The sequence below is a fragment of the Hyperoodon ampullatus genome (assembly GCF_949752795.1).
Source record: "Hyperoodon ampullatus genome assembly, chromosome: 4".
Taxonomy (NCBI): Eukaryota; Metazoa; Chordata; class Mammalia; order Artiodactyla; family Ziphiidae; genus Hyperoodon; species Hyperoodon ampullatus.
The window spans coordinates 23,845,601-23,869,820 of NC_136917.1; the positions used below are offsets into that span (position 1 = coordinate 23,845,601).

At 39.5% G+C, this 24,220-nt stretch overlaps 1 protein-coding gene across 1 annotated transcript in view; it reads left to right on the plus strand.

Annotated features, from left to right (window-relative positions):
- Nucleotides 1-24,220, plus strand: part of UIMC1 (ubiquitin interaction motif containing 1) — a 122,235-nt gene that overhangs the window by 42,295 nt on the left and 55,720 nt on the right. Inside the window, exons 4-6 of the mRNA XM_079703903.1 lie at nt 17,594-17,718; nt 18,440-18,545; nt 18,848-19,086. Coding sequence (XP_079560029.1) covers nt 17,594-17,718; nt 18,440-18,545; nt 18,848-19,086 — 470 coding nt within the window. The remainder of the gene's footprint in view (nt 1-17,593; nt 17,719-18,439; nt 18,546-18,847; nt 19,087-24,220) is intronic.

Consider the following 24,220-nt stretch of genomic DNA (forward strand, 5'->3'; position numbering starts at 1 on the left):
CACAAAATTACTTGTTGGAATTTTGATTTGGAATGCATTGAATCTACAGATCAGGTTGCAAAAAACTGATACCTTGACATTACTGAGTCTTTCTATCCATGAACATGGAATATCCCTTTATTTAGTTAATTCTTATTTGACTTTGTTCATTAGAGTTCTCTAGTTTTCCTCTTATATAGATCCTGTACATTATTTCATTACCAATGTAAATGCTATTGTGTTTTAAATTTCAAATCACATTTGTTCATTGCTGGTATATGGAATGTGATTGGCTATTTTATACTAACCTTGTATACCATAACCTTACTATAATTACTTAATAGTTCCAGGAATTGTTTTGTAGATTCTATTGGATTTTCTACTTAGATGATAGTGTCATTTGTGAACAAAGACAGTATTATTTTTCTCTTTCCTAGTCTGTATATTTCCTTTTCTTGTCTTATTGCATTAGCTAGTATGTCTAGTACAGTGTTGAAAAGGAGTGATAAGAGGGGACATCCTAGCCTTTTTCCTGTTCTTAGTGGGAAAGCTTTGAGTTTTCACCATTTAGTATGATGTTGGCTATAGCATTTTTATAGATATTCTCTATCAAGTTGAGAATGTTCTCTATTCCTAGTTTATGGAGAAGTTTTATCATGAATTAGTGTTTGATTTTGTCCAGTGCTTTTTCTGAATCTATTGAATATGATCATGTGATTTTTCTTTTTTGTTTTGTTTATGTGTTGCACTACATTAATTAATTTTTGAGTGTTGAACTAACATGCACATCTGGGATAAATCCCACTTGGTCATGGTGTATAATTCTTTTTATACATTGTTAGATTTAATTTGCTACTATTTGTTGAGGATTTTTGTATCTGTGTTCATGTTCATGCAAGATACTGGTCTGTAGTTTTCTTGTAATGTTTTTGTCTAGTTTTAGTGTTAGGTTTAATGGTGGTCACATAGAATGACTTAGGAAGTATTCCCTCTGCTTCTGTCCTCTGAAAGAGATTGTATAGAATTTGTATAATTTCTTCCTTAAATGTTTGGTAGAATTCATTAGTGACTCCATCTGGGCCTGTTGCTTTTAGTTGTGGAAGACTAATTATGGATTCTGTTTCTTTAATAGATACAGGTGTATTCAGACTGCCTATTTCTTCTCATGTGAGTGTTGGCAGATTGTGTCTTTCAAAGGGAATTGGTCTGTTGCATTTAGGTTATCAGATTTGTGGGCATAGAGTTGTTCATAGTATTCCTTTATTATTTTTTATTATTATTATTATTTTTTTGTGGTACGCGGGCCTCTCACTGTTGTGGCCTCTCCCGTTGCGGAGCACAGGCTCTGGACGCACAGGCTCAACAGCCATGGCTCACGGGCCTAGCCGCTCCGTGGCATGTGGGATCTTCCCGGACCGGGGCACGAACCCATGTCCCCTGCATCGGCAGGCGGACTCTCAACCACTGCGCCACCAGGGAAGCCCTCCTTTATTATTTTTTTTAATGTCCATGAGATCTGTAGTGATGTCCTCTTTTTCATTTCTGGTACTAGTAATTTGTGCCCTCTCTTTTTTTAGTCAGCCTAGCTAGTGGTTTATCAATTTTATTGATTTTTTTTTCTTTTTTTTAAAGAACCAGCTTTTGGTTTGGTTCATTTTCTCTACTTATTTCTTGATTTCAATTTCATTGATTTCTGCTGTAATTCTTTTTTTTTTTTTTCTGCTTACTTTGTACTTAATTTACTTTTTTTTTTTTTCCTGGTTCCCTAAGGCAGCAGTCCTTAATCTTGTTAGCACCAGGGACCAGTTTCCTGGAAGACAGTTTTTACACGGACTGGGGATCAGGGAGGTATGGTTCAGGCAGTAATGCGAGTGATGGGGAGTGCAGATGAAGCTTCACTCACTCGCCTGCCGCTCACCTCCTGCTGTGTGGCCCAGTTCCTAAGAGGCCATGGACTGGTCCGTGGCCCAGGGTTTGGGGACCCCTGCCCTAAGGTGTAGATGTAGATGATTGATTTTAGATCTTCTTTCCCAGTGTATGCTTTTAATGCTGTAACTCTCCTCTAGGCACTGCTTTTGCTGCATCCTGCAAATTTTGATAAGATGCATTTTTCATTTTCTTTTGATTCAAAGTATTTTTATATTGCTCTTGATTTCTTCTTTGACCCATGAGTTATTTAGAAGTATGTTGTTTAATCTTCATGTATTTTGGGATGTTCCTGTTTTCTTTCTGTTATTGATTTTTAGTTTAATTCCATTGTGGTCTGAGTATAGACATTGCATGATTTCTCTTGCTTTAAATTTAAGGTGTGTTTTATGGCCCAGAACGTGGTTTGTCTTGGTGAATGTTCTGTGTGAGCTTGAGAAGAATGTGTTCTGTTGTTATTGGTTGGAGTAGTCTGTAGATGTCTATTGTATTCAAATGATTGATGATGTTGTTGAGTTAAACTATATCCTTACTGATTTTCTGCCTGCTGGATCTGTCCATTTGTGATAGAGGGGGGTTGGTATTTCCACCTGTGATAGTGGGTCATCTATTTCTCCTTGCAGTTCTATCATTTTTTGCCTCACCAATGACACTCTTTTGTTAGGCACATACACATTAAGGATTGTTATGTCTTCTAGGAGAATTAATCTCTTTATTATTATATAATGCCTTTCTTTATTCCTGATAACTTTTCTTGCTTAGAAGTCTGCTCTGTCTGAAATTAATAATTACTCTTGCTTTCTTTTGATTAGTGTTAGCATGGTATATTTTTCCATCCATTTACTTTTTAAAATTTATTTATTTATTTATTTGTTTGGGCGCGTCGGGTCTTAGTTGCGGCACACGGGATCTTTTAGTTGCGGCATGTGGAATCTTTAGTTGAGGCATGTGGGATCTAGTTCCCTGACCAGGGATCAAACCCTTCCCCCCTGCATTGGGAGCATGGAGTCTTAGCCACTGGACCACCAGGGAAATCCGCATCCATTTATTTATTTATTTTTTTGGTTGTGTTGGGTCTTTGTTGCTTTGCATGGGCTTTCTCTAGTTGTGGCGAGTGGGGACTACTCTTCGTTGCAGTGCACAGGCTTTTCATTGCAGTGTGCAGTCTTCTCATTGTGGTGGCTTCTCTGGTTGCAGAGCACGGGCTCCAGGCATGTGGGCTTCAGTAGTTGTGACACGCTGGCTCAGTAGTTGTGGCTCGTGGGCTCTAGAGGGCAGGTTCAGTAGTTGTGGTGCACGGGCGTAGTTGCTCCATGGCATGTGGGATCTTTCCGGACCAGAGCTTGAACCCATGTCCCCTGCATTGGCAGGCGGATTCTTAACCACTGCACCATCCATTTACTTTTAATCTATATTTCTCTTTGTATTTAAAGTGGGTTTCTGGGACTTCCCTGGTGGTCCGGTGGTTAAGAATCCATCTTCCAATGCAGGGGACGTGGGTTCGAGACCTGGTTGGGGAGCTAAGATCCCACATGCCGCAGGGCAACTAAGCCCACATGTTCTGGAGTCTGCGTGCCACAACCAGAGAGAAGCCTGTGCACTGCACAAGGAGCCCAAGTGCCACAGTGAAAGATCCCACGTGCCACAATGAAGATCCTGCGTGCCACAACTAAAGACCAGAGGCAGCCAAATAAAAAATAAATAAATAAAGTGTTTTTTTTACTTTCCTTCTTTCTTTTCTTTTTTTTTTTTAGCATATTAGCTTTATTAATTTTTCCAAAGAATCAACATTTGTCTTTATCAGTTTCCTCAATTTTTTTTTTTTTTTGGCCACGCCACGTGGCATGTAAGGATCTTAGTTCCCCAACCAGGGATCGAACCTGTGCCCCCTGCATTGGGAGCACAGAGTCTTAACCACTGGACTGCCAGGGAAGTCCTTAAAGTGGGTTTCTTGTAGACAACATACAGTTGAGTCTTATTTTTTGATCCAATCTCTTTTAATTGATACATTTAATCCATTGACATTCAAAGTGATTACAGGCATACCTTGTTTAATTTTGCTTCACTTTATTGAGCTATGTAGATAATTTTTTTTTTTAACACAAATTGAAGGTTTGTGGCAACCCAGTGTTAAACAAGTCTCTTGGGTGCCATTTTTCCAACAGCACTTGCTCACTTCATGTCTCTGTGTCACATTTTGGTGATTCTTGCAATATTTCAACGCCTCCACAATCAAAAAGATTAAAACTTTTTGAAGGCTCAGATGCTGGTTAGCACTTTCTAGCAATGAAGTAATTTTTTTCAGTAACATTTTTTAATGAAGGTGAAATTGTGCAACTCAGATTGGGACTTGAACCCATGGGCCAGGACTCAAACCCAGCCCAAACCCAGATTGGGACTTGAACAGTCTTCTAACTGAGATCACACACCGGGTCTCAGGACTTAATGAAGCTCAGGTTCTTTTTGGGTGTTTTTTGAATTTTATTTTAGTTTTTATACAGCAGGTTCTTATTAGTTATCTGTTTTATACACATTAGTGAATATATGTCAATCCCAATCACCCAATTCATCCCACCACCACCACCACCCCTGCCACTTTCCCTGCTTTGTGTCCATACGTTTGTTCTCTACATCTGAGTCTCTATTTCTGCCCTGCAAACCGGTTCATCTGTACCATTTTTCTGGTTCCACATATATGCGTTAATGTATGATATTTGTTTCTTTCTGACTTACTTCACTCTGTATGACAGTCTAGATCCATCCACGTCTCTACAAATAACTCAATTTCGTTCCTTTTTATGGCTGAGTAATATTCCATTGTATATATGTACCACATCTTCTGTATCCATTCATCTTTTGATGGACACTTAGGTTGCTTCCATGTCCTGGCTATTGTAAATAGAGCTGCTTTGAACATTGTGGTACATGACTCTTTTTGAATTATGGTTTTCTCAGGGTATATGCCCAGTAGTGGGATTGCTGGGTCGTATGGTAGTTCTATTTGTAGTTATTTAAGGAACCTCCATACTGTTCTCCATAGTGGCTGTATCAATTTACATTCCCACCAACAGTGCAAGGGTGTTCCCTTTTCTCCACACCCTCTCCAGCGTTTGTTGTTAATAGATTTTCTGATGATGCCCGTTCTAACTGGTGTGAGGTGATACCTCACTGTACTTTTGATTTGCATTTCTCTAATAATTAGTGGTGTTGAGCAGCTTTTTATATGCTTCTTGGCCACCTGTATATCTTCTTTGGAGAAATGTCTATTTAAGTCTTCTGCCCAGTTTTTGATTGAGTTGTTTGTTCTTTTAATATTGAGCTGCATGAGCTGCTTTTATATTTTGGAGATTAATCCTTTGTCCGTTGATTTGTTTGCAAATATTTTCTCCCATTCTGAGGGTTGTCTTTTTGTCTTGTTTATGGTTTCCTTTGCTGTGCAAAAGCTTTTAAGTTTCATTAGGTCCCATTTGTTTATTTTTGTTTTTATTTCCATTTCTCTAGGAGATGGATCAGAAAGGATCTTGCTGTCATTTATGTCAAAGAGTGTTTCTCCTATGTTTTCCTCTAAGAGTTTTATACTGTCTGGCCTTACATTTAAGTCTTTAATCCATTTTGAGTTTATTTTTGTGTATGGTGTTAGCAAGTGTTCTAATTGCATTCGTTTACACGTAGCTGTGCAGTTTTCCCAGCACCACTTATTGAAGAGGGTGTCTTTTCTCCATTGTATATTCTTGCCTCCTTTATTAAAGATAAGGTGACCATGTGTGCGTGGATTTATCTCTGGGCTTTCTGTCCTGTTCCATTGATCTATATTTCTGTTTTTGTGCCAGTACCGTACGGTCTTGATTACTGTAGCTTTGTAGTATAGTCTGAAGTCAGGGAGTCTGATTCTTCTAGCTCTGTTTTTCTTTCTCAAGACTGCTTTAGCTATTCGGGGTCTTTTGTGTTTCCATACAAATTGTGCAATTTTTTTTTCTAGTTCTGTGAAGAATGGCATTGATAGTTTGGTAGGGATTGCATTGAATCTGTAGATTGCTTTGGGTAGTATAGTCATTTTCACAATGTTGATTCTTCCAATCCAACAACATAGTATATCTCTCCCATCTGCTTGTATCATTTTTAATTTCTTTCATCAGTGTCTTATAGTTTTCTTCATACAGGTCTTTTGTCTCCTTAGGTAGGTTTATTCCTAGGTATTTTATTCTTTTTGTTGCAGTGGTAAATGGGACTGTTTCCTTAATTTCTCTTTCAGATTTTTCATCATTAGTGTATAGGAATGCAAGAGATTTCTGTGCATTAATTTTGTATCCTGCTACTCTACCAAATTCATTGATTAGCTCTAGTAGTTTTCTGGTAGCATCTTTAGGATTCTCTATGTATAGTATCATGTCATCTGCAAACAGTGACAGTATTACTTCTTCTTTTCCAATTTGGACTCCTTTTATTTCTTTTTCTTCTTTGATTGCTGTGACTAAAACTTCCAAAACTATGTTGACTAATAGTGGTGAGAGTGGGCACCCTTGTCTTGTTCCTGATCTTAGAGGAAATGGTTTCAGTTTTTCACCATTGAGAATGATGTTGGCTGTGGGTTTGTCCTATATGGCCTTCATTATGTTGAGGTAGGTTCCCTCTATGCCTGCTTTCTGGATAGTTTTTATCATAAATGGGTGTTGAATTTTGTCAAAAGCTTTTTCTGCATCTCTTGAGATGATAATGTAGGTTTTCTCCTTCAATTTGTTAATACGGTTTATCACATGGATTGATTTGTATATATTGAAGAATCCTTGCATTCCTGGGGTAAACCCCACTTGATCATGGTGTATGATCCTTTTAATGTGCTGTTGGATTCTGTTGGCTAGTATTTTGTTGAGGAGTTTTGCATCTGTGTTCATCAGAGATATTGGCCTGTAGTTTTCTTGTTTTGTGACATCGTTATCTTGTTTTGGTATCAGGGTGATGGTGGCCTCATAGAATGAGTTTGGGAGTGTTCCTCCCTCTGCTGTATTTGGAAGAGTTTGAGAAGGATAAGTGTTAGTTCTTCTCTAAATGTTTCGTAGAATTGGCCTGTGAAGCCATTTTAATCACAGGTTTAATTTCAGTGCTTTTGATTGGTCTGTTTATATTTTCTTTTTCTTTTGGTTCAGTCTCGGAAGGTTGTGCTTTTCTAAGAATTTGTCCATGTCTTCCAGGTTTTCCATGTTATTGGCATAGAGTTGCTTGTAGAAATCTCTCGTGATCCTTTGTATTTCTGCAGTGTCAGTTGTTACTTCTCCTTTTTCATTTCTAATTCTGTTGATGTGAGTCTTCTCCCTTTTTTCTTGGTGAGTCTGGCTAATGGTTTATCAATTTTGTTTATCTTCTCAAAGAACCAGCTTTTCGTTTTATTGATCTTTGCAGTTGTTTCCTTCATTTCTTTTAAATTTATTTCTTATCTGATCTTTATGATTTCTTCCTTCTGCTAACTTTCGGGGGGGGGGTTGTTCTTTTTTCTCTAATTGCTTTAGGTATAGGATTAGGTTGTTTGAGATTTTTCTTGTTTCTTGAGGTAGGATTGTATTGCTATAAACTTCCCTCTTAGAACTGCTTTTGCTGCATCCCATAGGTTTTGGGTCGTTGTGTTTTCCTTGTTATTTGTTTCTAGGTATTTTTTGATTTCCTCTTTGATTTCTTCAGTGATCTATTGGTTACCTAATAACATACTGTTTAGCCTCCGTGTGTTTGTATTTTTTACAGATGTTTTCCTGTAATATCTAGTCTCAGCATTGTCGTGGGAAAAGATACTTCATACGATTTCAATTTTCTTAAATTTACCAAGGCTTGATTTGTGACCCAAGATATGATCTATCCTGGAGAATGTTCCATGAACAGTTGAGAATAAAGTGTATTCTGTTGTTTTTGGATGGAACGTCCTATAAATATCAATTAAGTTCATCTTGTTTTTTTTTTACATATATTTGTATGTATTTTTTTTAGTAATACAGTCTTAATTTTATTTATTATTTATTTATTTATTTATTTTTGGCAGTGTTGGGTCTTCGTTTCTGTGCGAGGGCTTTCTCTAGTTGCGGCGAGCGGGGGGCCACTCTTCATCACGGTGCGCGGGCCTCTCTTGTTGCAGAGCACAGGCTCCAGACACGCAGGTTCAGTAGTTGTGGCTTATGGGCCCAGTTGCTCCACGGCATGTGGGATCTTCCTAGACCAGGGCTCAAACCCGTGTCCCCTGCATTGGCAGGCAGATTCTCAACGACTGTGCCACCAGGGAAGCCCCTATATTTTTTAATCTATCTATTTTATTTCTTTATTTTTGGCTGCGTTCGGTCTTTGTTTCTGTGCGTGGGCTTTCTCTAGTTGCAGTGAGTGGGGGCTACTCTTCATTGCGGTGCGTGGGCTTCTCATTGCGGTGGCTTCTCTTGTTGCAGAGCACAGGGTCTAGACACCTGGGCTTCAGGAGTTGTGGCTCGCGGGCTCTGGAGCGCAGGCTCAGTAGTTGTGGCACACAGGCTTAGTTGCTCCACGGCCTGTGGGATCTTCCCAGAACAGGGCTTGAACCCGTGTCCCCTGCATTGGCAGGCAGATTTTTAACCACTGCGCCACCAGGGAAGCCCTAGTTCATCTTGTTTAATGTGTCATTTAAAGCTTGTGTTTCCTTATTTATTTTCATTTTAGATGATCTGTCCATTGGTGAAAGTGGGGTGTTACAGTCCCCTACTATTATTGTGTTAGTCGATTTCCCCTTTTATGGTTATTAGCATTTGCCTTATGTATTGAGGTGCTCATATGTTGGGTGCATAAATATTTACAGTTGTTATATCTTCTTCTTGGATTGATTCTTTGATCGTTATGTAGTGTCCTTTTTTGTCTCTTCTAATAATCTTTATTTTAAAGTCTATTTTGTCTGATACGAGAATATCTACTCCAGCTTTCTTTTTTTTTTGCGGTACGCGGGCCTCTCACTGTTGTGGCCTCTCCCGTTGCAGAGCACAGGCTCCAGACGTGCAGGCTCAGCGGCCATGGCTCATGGGCCCAGCTGCTCCGCGGTATGTGGGATCTTCCCGGACCAGGGCACGAACCCATGTCCCCTGGATCGGCAGGAGGGCTCTCAACCACTGCGCCACCAGGGAAGTCCCTCCAGCTTTCTTTTGATTTCCATTTGCGTGGAATATCTTTTTCCATCCCCTCACTTGCAGTCTGTATGTGAATTGGGTCTGAATTGGGTCTAGGTCTGAATTGGGTCTCTTGTAGACAACATATGTACGGGTCTTGTATCCATTCAGCCAGTCTGTGTGTTTTGTTTGGAGCATTTAACCCATTTACATTTAAGGTAATTATCAATATATATGTTCCTGTTACTATTTTTGTAATTGTTTTGGGTTTGTTTTTGTAGGTCTTTTCTTTCTCTTGTATTACCTGCCTAGAGAAGTTCCTTTAGCGTTTGTTGTAAAGCTGGTTTGGTGGTGCTGAATTCTCTTAACTTTTGCTTATCTGTAAAGGTTTTAATTTTTCCATCAGATCTGAATGAGAGCCTTGCTGGGTAGAGTAATCTTGGTTGTAGGTTTTTCCCTTTCATCACTTTAAATATGTCCTCCCACTCCCTTCTGGCTTGCAGAATTTCTGCTGAAAAATCAGCTGTTAACTTTATGGGGATTCAGTTGTATGTTATTTGTTGCTTTTCCCTTGCTGCTTTTAATATTTTTTCTTTTTATTTAATTTTTGACAGTTTAATTAATATGTGTCTTAATGTGTTTCTCTTTGGATTTATCCTGTATGGTACTCTCTGTGCTTCCTGGACTTGACTATTTCCATTCCCACATTAGAGAAGTTTTTGACTATAATCTCTTCAAACATTTTCTCAGACCCTTTCTTTTTCTCTTCTTCTTCTGGGACCCCTATAATTTGAATGTTGGTGCATTTAATGTTGTCCCAGAGGTCTCTGAAACTGTCCTCAATTCTTTTCATTCTTTTTCCTTTATTCTGCTCCCTGGCAGTTATTTCCACCATTTTATCTTCCAGCTCACTTATCCGTTCTTCTGCCTCAGTTATTCTGTTGTTGATTCCTTCTAAAGTATTTTTAATTTCAGTAATTTTGTTGCTCATCACTGTTTGTTTGCTCTTTAGTTTTTCTAGGGCCTTGTTAAATGTTTCTTGTATTTTCTCCATTCTGTTTCTGAGATTTTGGATCATCTTTACTATCATTACTCTGAATTCTTTTTCAGGTAGGTTGCCTATTTCATCTCCATTTATTTGGTCTCGTAGGTTTTTACCTTGCTCCTTCGTTTGTAACATATTTTTTTTTGTCGTTTTTTTTAAAATTTATTTTTTGATGGGTGGTGCTGTATTCCTGTCTTACTGGTTGTTTGGCCTGAGATGTCCAGCACTGGGGTTTGCAGACAGTTTGATAGAGCTGGGTCTTGGTGCTGAGATGAGGAACTCTGGGAGGCCTCGCTCGGATTGATATTCCTTGGGGTCTGAGGTTCTCTGTTAGTCCAGCGGTTTGCACTCAGAGCTCACACCACAGGAGCTTGTGCCTGACCTCCGGCGTGGGAACCAAGATACTGCAGGCTTCGTGGTGCAATAAAAAAAAAAAAAAGAAGAAGAAGAAAGAAAGAAAAAAAAAGGAGCAGTATAATATCAAAGAATAAAAAACAAAATGAGGGCTTCCCTGGTGGCTCAGTGGTTGAGAGTCCGCCTGCCGATGCAGGGGACACGGGTTCGTGCCCCGGTCCGGGAAGACCCCACATGCCGCGGAGCAGCTGGGCCCGTGAGCCATGGCCGCTGAGCCTGCACATCCAGAGCCTGTGCTCCGCAATGGGAGAGGCCACAACGGTGAGAGGCCCGCGTACCGCAAAAAAACAAAACAAAACAAAAAACAAAATGAAATCAGAAAGATAAAAAATACATTAGAAAAAATAAAACTATAATTGAAACAACTGCAACAAGGTGAAATAAAACCACAGCAAAAAAAAGAAAAGAAAACGGGGGGGTGGGGCAGCGAGCCAAAAGGAGAGATCACTAGCAAAGTATAAAAGTTAGAAAAATAAAAGATTTATTAGGAAAAATAGAAATATAAAAGAGTCAACAATGAATCAGCAAGGTAAAACAGAACCTCAATGTAAAAGAGGAATAAAGAAAAGAAAAAAAGGCGGGGGGGGGAAGCCTAGGCTATGGGGGCGGAGTTTAGGTAGGGGGTGGAACTTAGGTGGGGGCAGGGTTTAGGGTGGGGTGGGTCCTAGGCGGGTGGGGGGTGATGTTTGAGCGTGGGGTGGGGCCTAGATGGGGCTACGTTTAAGCGTGGGGTGGGGCCTCTGCTTAGGACCTGCACAGAAGAGGAGAGGCAGCACCTTGAGAGGAGGGCCTCTGGAATGTGGGGTTCCGGAGTTTGGATGTAGGGCCCTGAGTGAGGGTGTGTGAGTGGGGTTTAGGCCCAGCTCTTTGGAGGGAGTCTCCTAGTGTAGAAGTAGGGCCCTGGGTGAGGGTGTAAGGGTGGAGTTAGGGCTCTGCGCAGCAGAAGGGCGGCTCTGAGGCCAGAGGATTAGGCCTGGGAGCCCAACAGGCTTCCTGGTGCCTAAGTGGACAGGGAAAGCACTGGCCTGGTTCCCTTCTGTTCCTTCATGCCCCTCCCCCACTGTCTCCCCCAGGGTCTCCCCTGTTGCCCCTCAATTCCTAACCATGGGTGGGTCCTGCTGGGTGTAGGAACTCCTTCCCTCCCCCAGCCACCCCTTGGGGTGCCATCCCGGAGGTCCGGCCTTTACTTTTGCTCCCCTTACCTCTTTCCCACTCCCTCAGGGCCCCCCCAGCTGGAGGGGTCCTAGGTGGGCAGAGGGTCAGGCCCAGGATCTCAACAGATTCCTGGGGGGTCCAAGTGTGCAGGGGAAACCTGGGCACGCTCCCTTTTGATCCTCTGCCCTCCCAGTGGTTCCCCAGTTTATCCCTTCCCCTCCCCCAGCCGCCCCTCAGGGGCACCATTCCCGTCTGGCCTCCACTTCTCTTCCCCCTTCACTCCCCCAAGCCTCACGTCCTACCTGATCACTGGGATTTCCTCCTGTCCCCTTAGGTGTCTGTGGTCCCCCAGGGGTGCCAGGTAGGTGCCCTAGTTGTGAGGAGATGCGAATTATGCTGCCTCCTAGTATGCCATCTTGACTCCGCCCCACCAGACTTTATCATTTTTATATGTCTTCATGATTAGTATTTTGATAACATCATCTGAGTTTCTTGAGTTAACGTGCCATAATGTACTTAACCATGGCCTTGTCTTTAGGTATCTAAGTAAGTCACCTTATAGGTTATAGGGTAATGAACATCTTTTTGTGTAACACTTTTCTTCTTTTCAGTGATTGTTCAGGATAAATTCCCAGAAGTGGTATCACTTTGTTTGAGAAAGCACATCTGTATGGGTTATGACACAGTGCCTTGATTATTTCAAAAGTGTTTTATAGGGCTTCCCTGGTGGCGCAGTGGTTGAGAGTCCGCCTGCCGATGCAGGGGACGCGGGTTCGTGCCCCGGTCCAGGAGGATCCCACGTGCCGCGGAGCGGCTGGGCCCGTGAGCCATGGCTGCTGAGCCTGAGCGTCTGGAGCCTGTGCTCCGCAACGGGAGAGGCCACAACAGTGAGAGGCCCGCATACTGCAAAAAAAAAAAAAAAAAAAAGTGTTTTATAAATTTACATTATAACTGGCCATATATAGATATATCAACTTTACCATAGTTGCAGAGCTGTATCTGTTTTGGAAAAGGAAGTTCTTAGGAAAAGATTAGGGCAGGAAAATAATTTACCTTTTGTTGTTGTTGTTATATGGAATGTTCTCTTTCAGCCATTTTGAACAACCGCAAATTATTCAGGTTCTCTCTATATAGTTTTGTGTTCTGGATTGTTTGGATTGTTAACAGCCTGTTTGCACATCTTGGTGGGAGGCTAACCTGAATGTTGGGAGATGTTAATCATCATAAATTATGACCAGCATAATCAGCTTCACACAAATTGTGTAGTACTTTGTGTTTAGAATCGGCAGAATTATTTGATAAGCTGAGTCAAGCCAATTCAGTTAGAGAGTCTAAGGTTGATACTTGCTGACATTTTCCTTTAAGGAGCATGCCTCCTGGGTGGTATTCCAGTTTGTTTCTCCCTTTCTTCTAATGGTTGGGTTCTTATTACAGTAGAGAGGTCAGGTAAAATGTGTCCTAGTCAGCAGTGATGTTTATTGGACTTTAGTCTCAGATCATGGTTATATAAAAAATAAGAGATAGTAACTAGTGAATGAGTGTCCTTTTTAAAAAAAATAAATTTATTTTATTTTATTTATTTATTTTTGGCTGTGTTGGGTCTTCTTCGCTGCACGGGCTTTTCTCTGGTTGTGGCAAGTGGGGGCTACTCTTTGTTGCAGTGCGTAGGCTTCTCATTGTGGTGGCTTTTCTTGTTGTGGAGCACGGGCTCTAGGCGCACGGGTGTCAGTAGTTGTGGGTTGCGGGCTCTAGAGCGCAGGCTCAGTGGCACACAGGCTTAGTTGCTCTGTGGCATGTGAGATCTTCCTGGACCAGGGCTCGAACTCGTGTCACCTGCATCGGCAGGCAGATTCTTACCACTGCACCACCAGGGAAGTCCCAGGTCCTTTAAAAAAAAATTTTTTTTTTCTCTTTGGGTCTTGTCTAAGAAATACTTGACTACCCCACAGTTACAAAGATTTTTCACCTATGTTTTCTTCTAGGACTTTTATAGTTTTAGCTTTTACATTTAGATATGTATTCCATTTTGAGTTAATTTTTTGTGTATAGTATGAGATAGGAGATAAGGTTCATTTTTTTTCCTTATGGATTACCAGTTCTAGTACCATTTGCTGAAAAGGATTGTTGATGAAAATCAATTGAAAAGTTGATTTGTGGATCTATTTCTGAATTTTCTATTATGTTCCATTAAATGAGCTTGTTGGGATTTTTATTGGGATTGTGTTGAATCTATAAATCAAGTTGGGGAGACTTGATATCTTACTTTCTGAATTATGTTGCTATTAATTTTTTCTTTATTCTTAGTTATAATTCACCAGTGATGAATGTCAGATGGCCTTGGGTTTTCTTTATGGAGGGGTTTTTAATTAGAAATTCAAATTGTTTAATAGATGTAAGGCTATTCAGATTTTCTGTTTCTTCTTGTGTCAGTTTTCATAATTTATGTTTTTCAGTGATTTTTGTTTGTTTGTTTGTTTGTTTCAGTTAAGTCAGTGTTTCTCAGTCCTTTTTTCATAACTGTTCCCTGAAGGATCCTTTTTAGACTTTGTTTTCCTAGCCACCACTGTCCCCATGAAATTTTAATACCACAGATAATGCTATATATCCTGTTTATGTACTGACTTATATATCCATTTTTTATATGTAAAGAGAGTAAGATTTTTTTGGACTTCCAAGAACCAGTTTTTGTCCACTTGGGGATGATATCATGCCTATTGAGAATGAATGATCCAGTTTGTCAAATTTATTGGCATAAAATTGTCCACAGTATTCCCTTATTATTCTTTTCATGAGTGTAGAATCTGTAGTGGTACATCCCCTCTTTTATTGCTGTGTTGTTAACTTACATGTTTCCTTTTTCTCCTTCATCAGTTTAATTAGAGTTTTATAAATTTTATTGACCTTTTAATGGAATCAATTTTTGGTATTAATTTTTTTTAACCTGAAGCTGTTTTTTTTTTAATTAATTAATTTATTTACTTAATTTTGGCTGCATTGGGTTTCCTTTTTTGTGCGTGGGCTTTGTCTAGTTGTGGCGAGTGGGGGCTACTCTTCGCTGTGGTGTGTGGGCATCTCATTGCGGTGCCTTCTCGTTGCAGAGCATGGGCTCTAGGCGTGCTGGCTTCAGTAGTTGTGGTGAGTGGGTTCATTAGTTGTGGTGAGCGGGTTCAGTAGTTGTGGCTCGTATGCTCTAGAGCACAGGCTTAGTAGCTGTGGTGCACGGGTTTCAGTGCTCTGCGGCATGTGGGATCTTCCTGGAGCAGGGTTGAACCCGTGTCCTCTGCATTGGCAGGTGGAATCTTAACCGCTGCACTGTCAGGGAAATCCCTAAATTTTTTTTTCTTTTTTTTTTTTTAATTTATTTTTGGCTGCATTGGGTCTTCCTTGCTGCGCGTGGGCTTTCTCTAGTTGTGGTGAGCATGGGCTACTCTTCGTTGCGGTGCACGGGCTACTCGTGGTGGCTTCTCTTGTTGCGGAGCACGGGCTCTAGGTGCATGGGCTTCCGTAGTTGCAGCATGGGGGCTCAGTAGTTGTGGCATGGGGGCTCAGTAGTTGCAGCTCGTGGGCTGTAGAGCGCAGTCTCAGTGGTTGTGGTGCACGGGCTTAGTTGCTCCGTGGCATGTGGGATCTTCCTGGCCTGGGGATTGTACTGGTGTCCCCTGCATTGGCAGGCAGATTCTTAATCACTGTGCCACCAGGGAAGTCCCTTTTTTTCCTTTATTGTATACCATCTTCTATTTCATTGATTTCTGCTCTTTATATTTCTTTCTTTCTTCTTACTCTGGGTGAATTTCTCTCTTCATTTTTTGGCTTTTTAAAGAGGAAAGCTTGGGTCTCTGATTTTAAACTTTTCTTCTTTTCTAATATGATCATGTAAAGCTATACATTTCCCTGTAAACATTGTGTTAGGTACCTTCCACAGATTTTGATATGTTATGCTTTCATTCTCATTAAGGTCACTTCAGATTCATCTGGGTGCATTTTTTATGTTGAGATTCAATTTTAGGGATCCCTCATCCTTATTGATTTTATTTTACTTTTTAAAAATAGGTTTAACCTTTACCTGGTTAAGTCAAGGATATACAAAAAGGTATATGCAAAGAAATGTCACTCCCTCCCTTACCCCTTCCACTTTTTGCCCAACTACCTGTATATAACCACTTGCATTAGTTTCTAATTTTCCCTTCCTGTGTCAGTCTTTGCAAAAAAGTAGTATACTGTATATTCTTTTGTGTTTGTTTTTTTTTAAACTTAATACCGTATCTTTGAAATCATTCTGTTCCCAGACCATAGATACCTTCCTTATTCTTCTTTACAGCTTTATGTATGTATACCAGAGTTTATTCAAACAATGTCCTGTTGTAGTCATTATGTGGACTCTGGTGTTTCGCAAATTCAAACAATGTTGCGTGAAAAATATAGTGCATATTTACTTTTTTTAAAAATTGGAAATATATCATTAGAGTAAATTGCTAGAATTGGGATTGTTGTTTCATATATGTGGTTTGTTAGACGTTGCCAAAATCCTCTCCATAGGGATTATACAAAATGGCAATATTCTTATTTTTTTATATTGGAATAAAATTGCTTTATAATGTTGTGTTAGTTTCTGCTGTACAGTGAAGTAAATCAGCTATATGTATATGTATATCCCCTCCCCCTTGGACCTCCCTCCCACCCCCACCACCCACCCAACCCATCTAGGTTGTCACAGGGCACCGAGCTGAGCTCCCTGTGCTATACAGCAGGTTCCCACTAGCTATGTATTTTACACATGGTAGTGTATTTATGTCAAACCTAACCTCTCAATTCGTCCCACTGTCTCCTACCCCCCGTGTCCACATGTCCATTCTCTACATCTACATCTCTATTCCTGCCCTGCAAATAGGTTTATCTGTACCATTTTTCTAGATTGCACATATATACGTTAATATACGATATTTGTTTTTCTCTTTCTGGCTTACTTCACTCTGTATGACAGACTCTAAAATGGCAATATTCTAATTCTGTCATTTCTATTATATTTATTAGCTGGAATAATTCTTTAAAGAGAAACTTCTCTTCATCTGGTTGGTTACCCAGTAGTATAGCTTGTGTTGGAAGAGTAGAACAAAAGCTTGATTCTCTATCCTTTTATTTACCAGTTTTCAGAATAGTTGATTCACTAATATTCTTCAACAGTGACCAGTTAGTTCTGTTTTTTTAAAGTACTATTATGAATTCATAGATTTAGACATATTTAGTGTGTTTTAATTCATTGCATTCATTATCCTTATTGATGTTCCAGTGGTCCCACTCTTAGCCAGTGAGAACCTTTTTAAGTTGGCTCGTAAGTTCTTTTGATATGACCCTAGTTATATTGGATAGATTCATTGCTCACAGATATGATAGATATTCTAGTTCATCTTCTACATTTCATGCTGCAAACTTGGAATCAACTATTTCTCTCCGAGGTAACCCAGTTGCTTTAATGGGAAATGGTGTTTGGAGATGAAATTCTGGTCCTTAGAAATGTTCTTTTCTACTGGGTAAATGAGAGAATTCTGAAGAGTAAAATTATTCTGGTTAAATGTTGAGCTTGAAGCAAATATGTATAAAGTGATATGTAGCCAAAATCCCTGGAGTGGGAGTTAGTTCCTCTTATTTATTCATTCACCAGATATTTATTGAATATCTACCAGGTGCCAGGTACTCTTTTCTTGTGCTGGAGATACAACAGTGAACAAAAATAGGCAGAAACCCTGCCTTCATAGGAGTTCACAGTTTAGTTAACCCAGGATTCTTGTAATTGCTGCTACTGATCTTTGCCAGCACCTTACCTTTTGGGGCTTTCCTCATTTGTAAAATTATAAAATTGTACTAAATGGTCTGTAGTGTCTTTGCTTGAAAAGTTTAATAATTCTGTTTCTTGTCTATGTGCTGATTCAGTGTTTGTGGTGTCCCTCTCTCTCTTTTCCCGATTTTCTTACAGAAATGACAGAAGAAGAACAGTTTGCTCTGGCTGTCAAAATGAGTGAACAGGAAGCTAGGGAGGTGAACAGCCAGGAGGAGGAAGAAGAGGAGCTCTTGAGGAAAGCCATTGCTGAAAGCCTGAATGTAAATATGCTATGATGAAAAAGTTTGTGAGGATTGATCAGCAATAGTTTTTAATTTCTGTTATGGCTGCATTAGGAACTAGTTATAGTAGTTCATACGGTTTTCAAGTAACATATTTCCCATAATAATTTTTAAGTCTGTGTTGAATTGTTGATGAACTCAATTTGAAGTGTTTTGTTAATTCTGTATGAAAGTTTTCCACCTCACAGATTTTCAGTCCATGGCTTAAGAGAACCATAGTAGTTGGCAGCTTCTGAAAAGAGTTATTGAGTGTCAAGAAACCAAAAGGGAGCAAGAGAAGGTGCTTTACTTTCCCCTGTTTTGTGGGGAGAGCAAAGGGAATGAGAACCAGAGGTGGGTTATGGAGAGAAAAATTAGCAGTCTTATAAATTTTCAAATAATATTTAATTGTGATTTGAGTATGTGTAATTGAAATTATTTTAAATGTGAAAGATATTTGCCAGTGGCAGGTCGTGAGCCATCCTTTATGCCATTCACCTCTCTATATTAGAAAAGGGTTTAGTATAGTGATCTAGTATAGCACTTTGCACATAGTAGGCATGTAGTACATGTTGTGGAATTCATTTGAATTGAGCATCTATGTTTTGGAGAGGAGAATCTCTTAGGGATGGTGGACTCCCCTTTTTGTCCTTTCCTGTGACCCTTCCTGTATAGCTATCTTAATAATAAACCTGGTCTGGTGTGGGATCACTTGTTTCAGAGTTGCCGGCCTTCTGATGCTTCTGCTACCAGATCTCGACCTCTGGCCGCTGGACCATCTTCACAGTCACACCAAGAGAAAACCACAGACTCTGGGACCACTGAAGGCATGTCTCCCTGTTCTGGCTCCTTCTCATCAAGTATAACCATATCACAGGGATATCATGCTGAGTGTAGATATACAGAAATGTCCAGAATCCCTTTGGTGGTATTAAAGAGGTTAAATCAGAAAGTAGTTGAGATCTCACTAATATCCAGCATACTTTTATCTCCAAGGAAAAGCCAACTTTTGGTTAAACCCAAAGAAGAGCCTTTTTTTACCCACATTATGTAATCCTTGATAACTTACCAAGCCCTCTTAATAAAAAATGGTTTGTCCTTAGCCCTACTTTTTCTCAAATACCTACAGGCATATGGCAGCTGGTACCTCCATCACTGTTTAAAGGCTCACATATCAGTCAGGGAAACGAGTCTGAGGAAAGAGAGGAGCCTTGGGACCACACTGAAAACACTGAAGAGGAGCCGGTCTCTGGCAGCTCAGGAAGCTGGGACCAGTCAAGCCAGCCAGTGTTTGAGAATGAGAACGTTAAATGTTTTGACAGATGTACTGGCCACTTGGCTGAGCGCACACAGTGTGGGAAGCCACAGGAAAGTACTGGGAACGGTTGTGCTTTTCACAAAGCTGCCCAGGGTAGGGGGGACACATCTAGGCACTGTCTTCCTACCCCAGCAGATGCCAAAGGTCTCCAGGACATTGGGGGCACTGTGCACTACTTCTGGGGTATTCCATTCTGCCCTGCTGGAGTAGACCCTAACCAATATACCAAGGTCATTCTCTGCCAGTTGGAGGTTTATCAAAAGAGCCTGAAAATGGCTCAGAGGCAGCTCTTAAAAAAAAAAGGGTTTGGGGAACCAGTGTTACCTGGACCTCCTTCTCTGATCCAGAATGAATGTGGCCAAGGAGATCAGGCTAGTGAAAAAAATGAATGCATCTCAGAAGATATGGGAGATGAAGACAAAGAGGAGAGGCAGGAGTCTAGGGCATCTGTCTGGCACTCAAAAACCAAGGATTTCCAAGAAAGCCCAATTAAAAGCTTGAAAGAGAAACTTTTGTTGGAGGAAGAACCAACAACCAGTCATGGTCAGGTAAGGGTCAGTGATGCTGTAATTAAGGATGATTAAAGAAAGGATTATTTTAGCTGTCTGTTCTTTTTGTGTTTTTGCCCCCCTGATTTTTAAAGTAGTATATGCTCACTGTGGAAAATTAGGAAAGTACAAAAGAGTGTAAAGAAGAAAAAATTGCCCATAATCCCAGCAGTAAGAGGCAATCATTATTATTTCTGTGCATATAAAAATACTTTTTTCTTAATTTTTCAACAAAATGAAGACTCTTCTGTGTAAACTTTGTTCCTTTCCCCATTTAATAGCTTATCTTAGATCTTTTCCTATTATGTATACTTGAAAACATTATTCTATCAGATGGATATATCATAAATTTATTTTTTGTTTTAAAATATGTATTTCTAAAAAGTTAAGTTTTTGAATAGGTAATAATGTTCAACTGGCTCAAAATTCAAAAAGATATAAATAAAAAGTTTGTCTCCTATCCCCATCCCCAGCCAACCAGTTCCCCTCCCTGGAGTCAACATTTATTACTAGTTTCTAGTGCATCCTTCCAAGATATTTCATGTAGTACAAGCAAATGTGTATACATATTCTTTTCCTCACTTTTTACACAGCTGATAGCATATTCCACATTATTCTGCACATTGCTTTTTTCCTTTACTATCTCTATGAGATGATTCTATAGCAGTACCTAAAAATTTTCTTCTTTTTGGGCGGGGGTGAGGGGACTGTGTAATATGTCTTGTATGGATGAGTTTATCTAGTGCCCCTATTCGTGGACATTTAGGTCGTTTCCAAAATAATAGTTACAAACGCTGCTGCAGTGATTATCACTCTTTTTTTTTTTTATTGGAAGAGGATTATTACTCTTGTGCAGAAGATGTTTCATCTACATGGGAGATTTTGTAGGATAACTTCTTGTTGATATAATTGGTGGATCAAAGTATATATATATTTACATTTTTGCTAGCTGTTCCTAAATTGCCTTCTGTAGAGGTTGTATGAGTACCAGCCTCCCCATACCCATACCAGTACAGTATTATCAGGACTGTACTGCCAGTCTGAGAGATGAAACATGGTATTGCAATGCAGTCTTTTTTTTTTTTTTGGCTGTGTTGGGTCTTTATTGCTGCGCACGGGCTTTCTCTAGTTGTAGCGAGCGGGGGCTACTCTTTGTTGTGGTGCATGGGCTTCTCACTGCTGTGGCTTCTCTTGTTGCGGAGCACGGGCTCTAGGCGCATGGGCTCAGTAGTTGCGGCACGTGGGCCCTAGAGCACGCGGGCTTCAGTAGTTGTGGCGTGTGGGCTCAGTAGTTGTGGCTCGCGGGCTCTAGAGTGCAGGCTCAGTAGTTACAGTGCATGGACTTAGTTGCTCCGTGGCGTGTGGGATCTTCCCAGAGGGATTGAACCCATGTCCCCTGCATTGGCAGGTGGATTCTTAACCACTGCTCCACCAGGGAAGTCCCACAATGCAGTCTTAATTTGCACTTTTCTCCTGTGTAGTTGAGACCCATTTGTATTTCCTTTTCTGTTTGTTTAGATCTTATGGGCATTTTTCTTTTACCATAGTCTTTTTCTTAGTGGTTTGTAGGCACCCTTTATGTATTAGGGGAAGTGGTCCTTTGTGATAGGAAATGCAGATAGTTTTCCAGTTTATTTTTTCCCTCACATAATGGTGTATTTCTGATTTTGCTTGTGGTGATTTTCAGTAATTTACTGAAAACAATTCCCTGTTTGGGGACATTTAGGTTACCTTTTAAGTCTTTTTCTGAGATACCTAGATAATATTATATAGATATATAGGTTGTATATGTAATAGAGTAAGCTTATATTCTATTTTTTCTATTTTTTCTCTAAGTATTATAAAAACAATCATAATTATGAATTCTATAAACTATAATTTTCAAGAGTATTCTGTTTTATTACTTTACTATTTTTTGTCACTGTTTCTGTTATTGGACTCTTGAGTTTTTGGTTTTGTTTTGCTGTTATCCTGTTCTGTCTCTTTTATGATAAGGGTTCAAGATATGGTAGCTATGAGAAATTTCATAGCATTGTGTAGAGAGCATGGACTTGGAGTTTGAATTTTGACTTTAGTGTTTTAGTGACTCTGCCTTTGAGAAAGTCAGTTAGCCTCTGAATCTCAGTTTAAAAACATCTGTAAACATCTGTAAAATGGGAGTAGTAATTCATATCTTTCAGTAGTTTTAATGATTAAAGTGAATTATGTAAATGTCTAGTATAATACCGAGAAGATTATAGCCACTCAGTAAATGGTAGTTTTCTCTAAGGGACCAGAAGGTTATTCATTGAGAATATGTATGGGAATTATTCTTCCCTAACAACCTTTTTCATTCACATTCTAGAAACATAGCTATGTGGGAAGAGAAAGCATTTTTCTTAACAGTTCTTCTAGTGACTTGCCTCTTTTCCAAAGGAAAGTTAGGTTATGCTTATGATAACATTTTGTTTATTCATTGTGATTCAGAGATACTTCCTCTTAAAAGAATAAAGTTAACTCCACAGAGTGAACACTTAATGATTTACTGTAATTCAAGTCATTAGCTTGAAAGATCCCAGGGGCCAGAGTTCTAGAGCAGACTTGTGTCAGGTTGTGAGGTTTGAAAGCAGTGCCTTTAGAATAGGCTGGAAGTGGTTAGAACCTAGTGGCTGGCTTTATTAGGTTGAAGTTGTCTAACTTCATGAACAGGCCACCACCAGTAATACACATGGTATTATTATTGGTACTGTTTGGCTATAACAAACTAAATCAAGCTAGCTTAATTAAAGAGGACTTCATCATAAGGAAATAGGGTGCCTCATAAATTCTAAAACAGAATGGTAAACCAAGCCTGGATAAGGCACTAGGTCTGGAAAATTTGTCTGTATCTCGTAGTTATATTGTGTCTGCTTCATTTTCCTCCCTGCACACTGGCTTCCTTTGCTTCTCTGTTTCACTTGGTAGGTGGAAGATATTGATCCTACAGTTCCCAAAGGTAAATACAGGTTACAGGAGATTTATTCTTTCCCAGTTCCAACTTCAAACTTCTAGGAAATGACTTATGGCCCATTTAGAGTTAGTAGCCGTCCCCAGCCCAGTTGTCTGTGGCCCAAAGCGCGTATGTTCCAAATTGTACAAATGGCTGTGAGCCCACTGCTATCCTGCAGTGCAAGGGGTGAGGAACAGTCCTCAGTAAAAGGAGACCAGGTAGACAACCTAGTAAATATTCAGTTTAGTCATTAACATTATTTTTAGAAATCACTTAGAACTATTGAAAAATGCAAAAAAGTGTAAAGAACAAAGTTGAAAGTACCTACAGTCCTACCATCCAGTGATGTATTCCTTCATCTTTTTTTCTATACCTATTTTTTGTATGGTTTATATCATATTACTGTATTTTTATATTTTTAAGTTAACATTATGTAAACTTTCTTGTGATGTTAAAATTATTTATAGATCTCATTTTTAATTATTATAATATTTTGGCTTATAAGTTTATGATAACATTTAAATCATTTTCCTATTGCTGGGTATTTCAGTTGTGATAAACATCTTTCTAAGTAAAACTTTTATTTATTTAAGATTAGTGTCTTTAGAGATAGGGAACCAGAAAAATGCTGGGTTAAAGAGTTAGGAACATAAAAAAAAAAGACCTGCTATTTACTGCTAAATTGCTTTTAAGAAAGGTTGTTCAAATTTGTACTCTTTCCTTCCAGCAATGTATGAGAATGCCTAGTTCACTGCAGCCGTGCCAATGTAGAATAGTGTCTTTAAAAAAACAAAGAGAAATCAACTTAACTAATTTTATAGGTAAATAATGAAAGCCTTGCAATTGTAATTTCTTGTCTTATCTTGGTCTTTTGCTTTCAGGAACTGTGGGTAGAAAGAATTTATGTATTTGTTAAACATTTTCTATTGATTATGGCTTTGCTGGAACTGCCCACATTTGAGACTCCTTGGTTGATAGAGATAGCAAGAGAGTCCCAGAAATAGGGACTCAGAGAAGCATTCACCCTGGGGCAAATTGCTTAGGTTATAAAAACTTCACAAAGACTAAACAGTTTGGATCAGATGATAACTGGTTTCTGGCATCACTGCAATTATAGGGAAGTTGTTAATGAAGATGGAGAGGTCATCTTGATGGCTGTACAGCAGGGAGAGGAGGGTTAGTATATTGATGTGGTCCCTACTTTTTAGGGTCTGATCCTTAATTTTTCAGTCCAGGTACTGGGATTTCTTTCTCAGAAATGACCAGATTCTGTGGGAATGTGAGAACTGACTTTGATTAACCAAATTTCAGTCTGGTATGTGTAACAAATGTCAGTTTGTTAATTTATTATGGAAGGAGACATTTTCATTAACCAGAATACTCAAGCCCACCATCATACCTTTTTCTAGGATGAAGGAATCTGGAAGGTTGAAATAATAATCAGAAAATGGAAGTTTTAAGGGGTGATTCAACTCGTCTTTGGAAAGACCTGATAAGCTACTAGTGCCTGCAGCAGAGGACATTTCTGTGGTGATCAGATGATGTGTCTGTTAACTTTCACTTCCAGACCATGGTGTTGAAGACACTGCTTGATTCTGGGTCTTTGGATTTTTCTTTTTTAGATTTGTTGCTAACTATCCCTTTCCATTAACATATTATTTGTTCAGG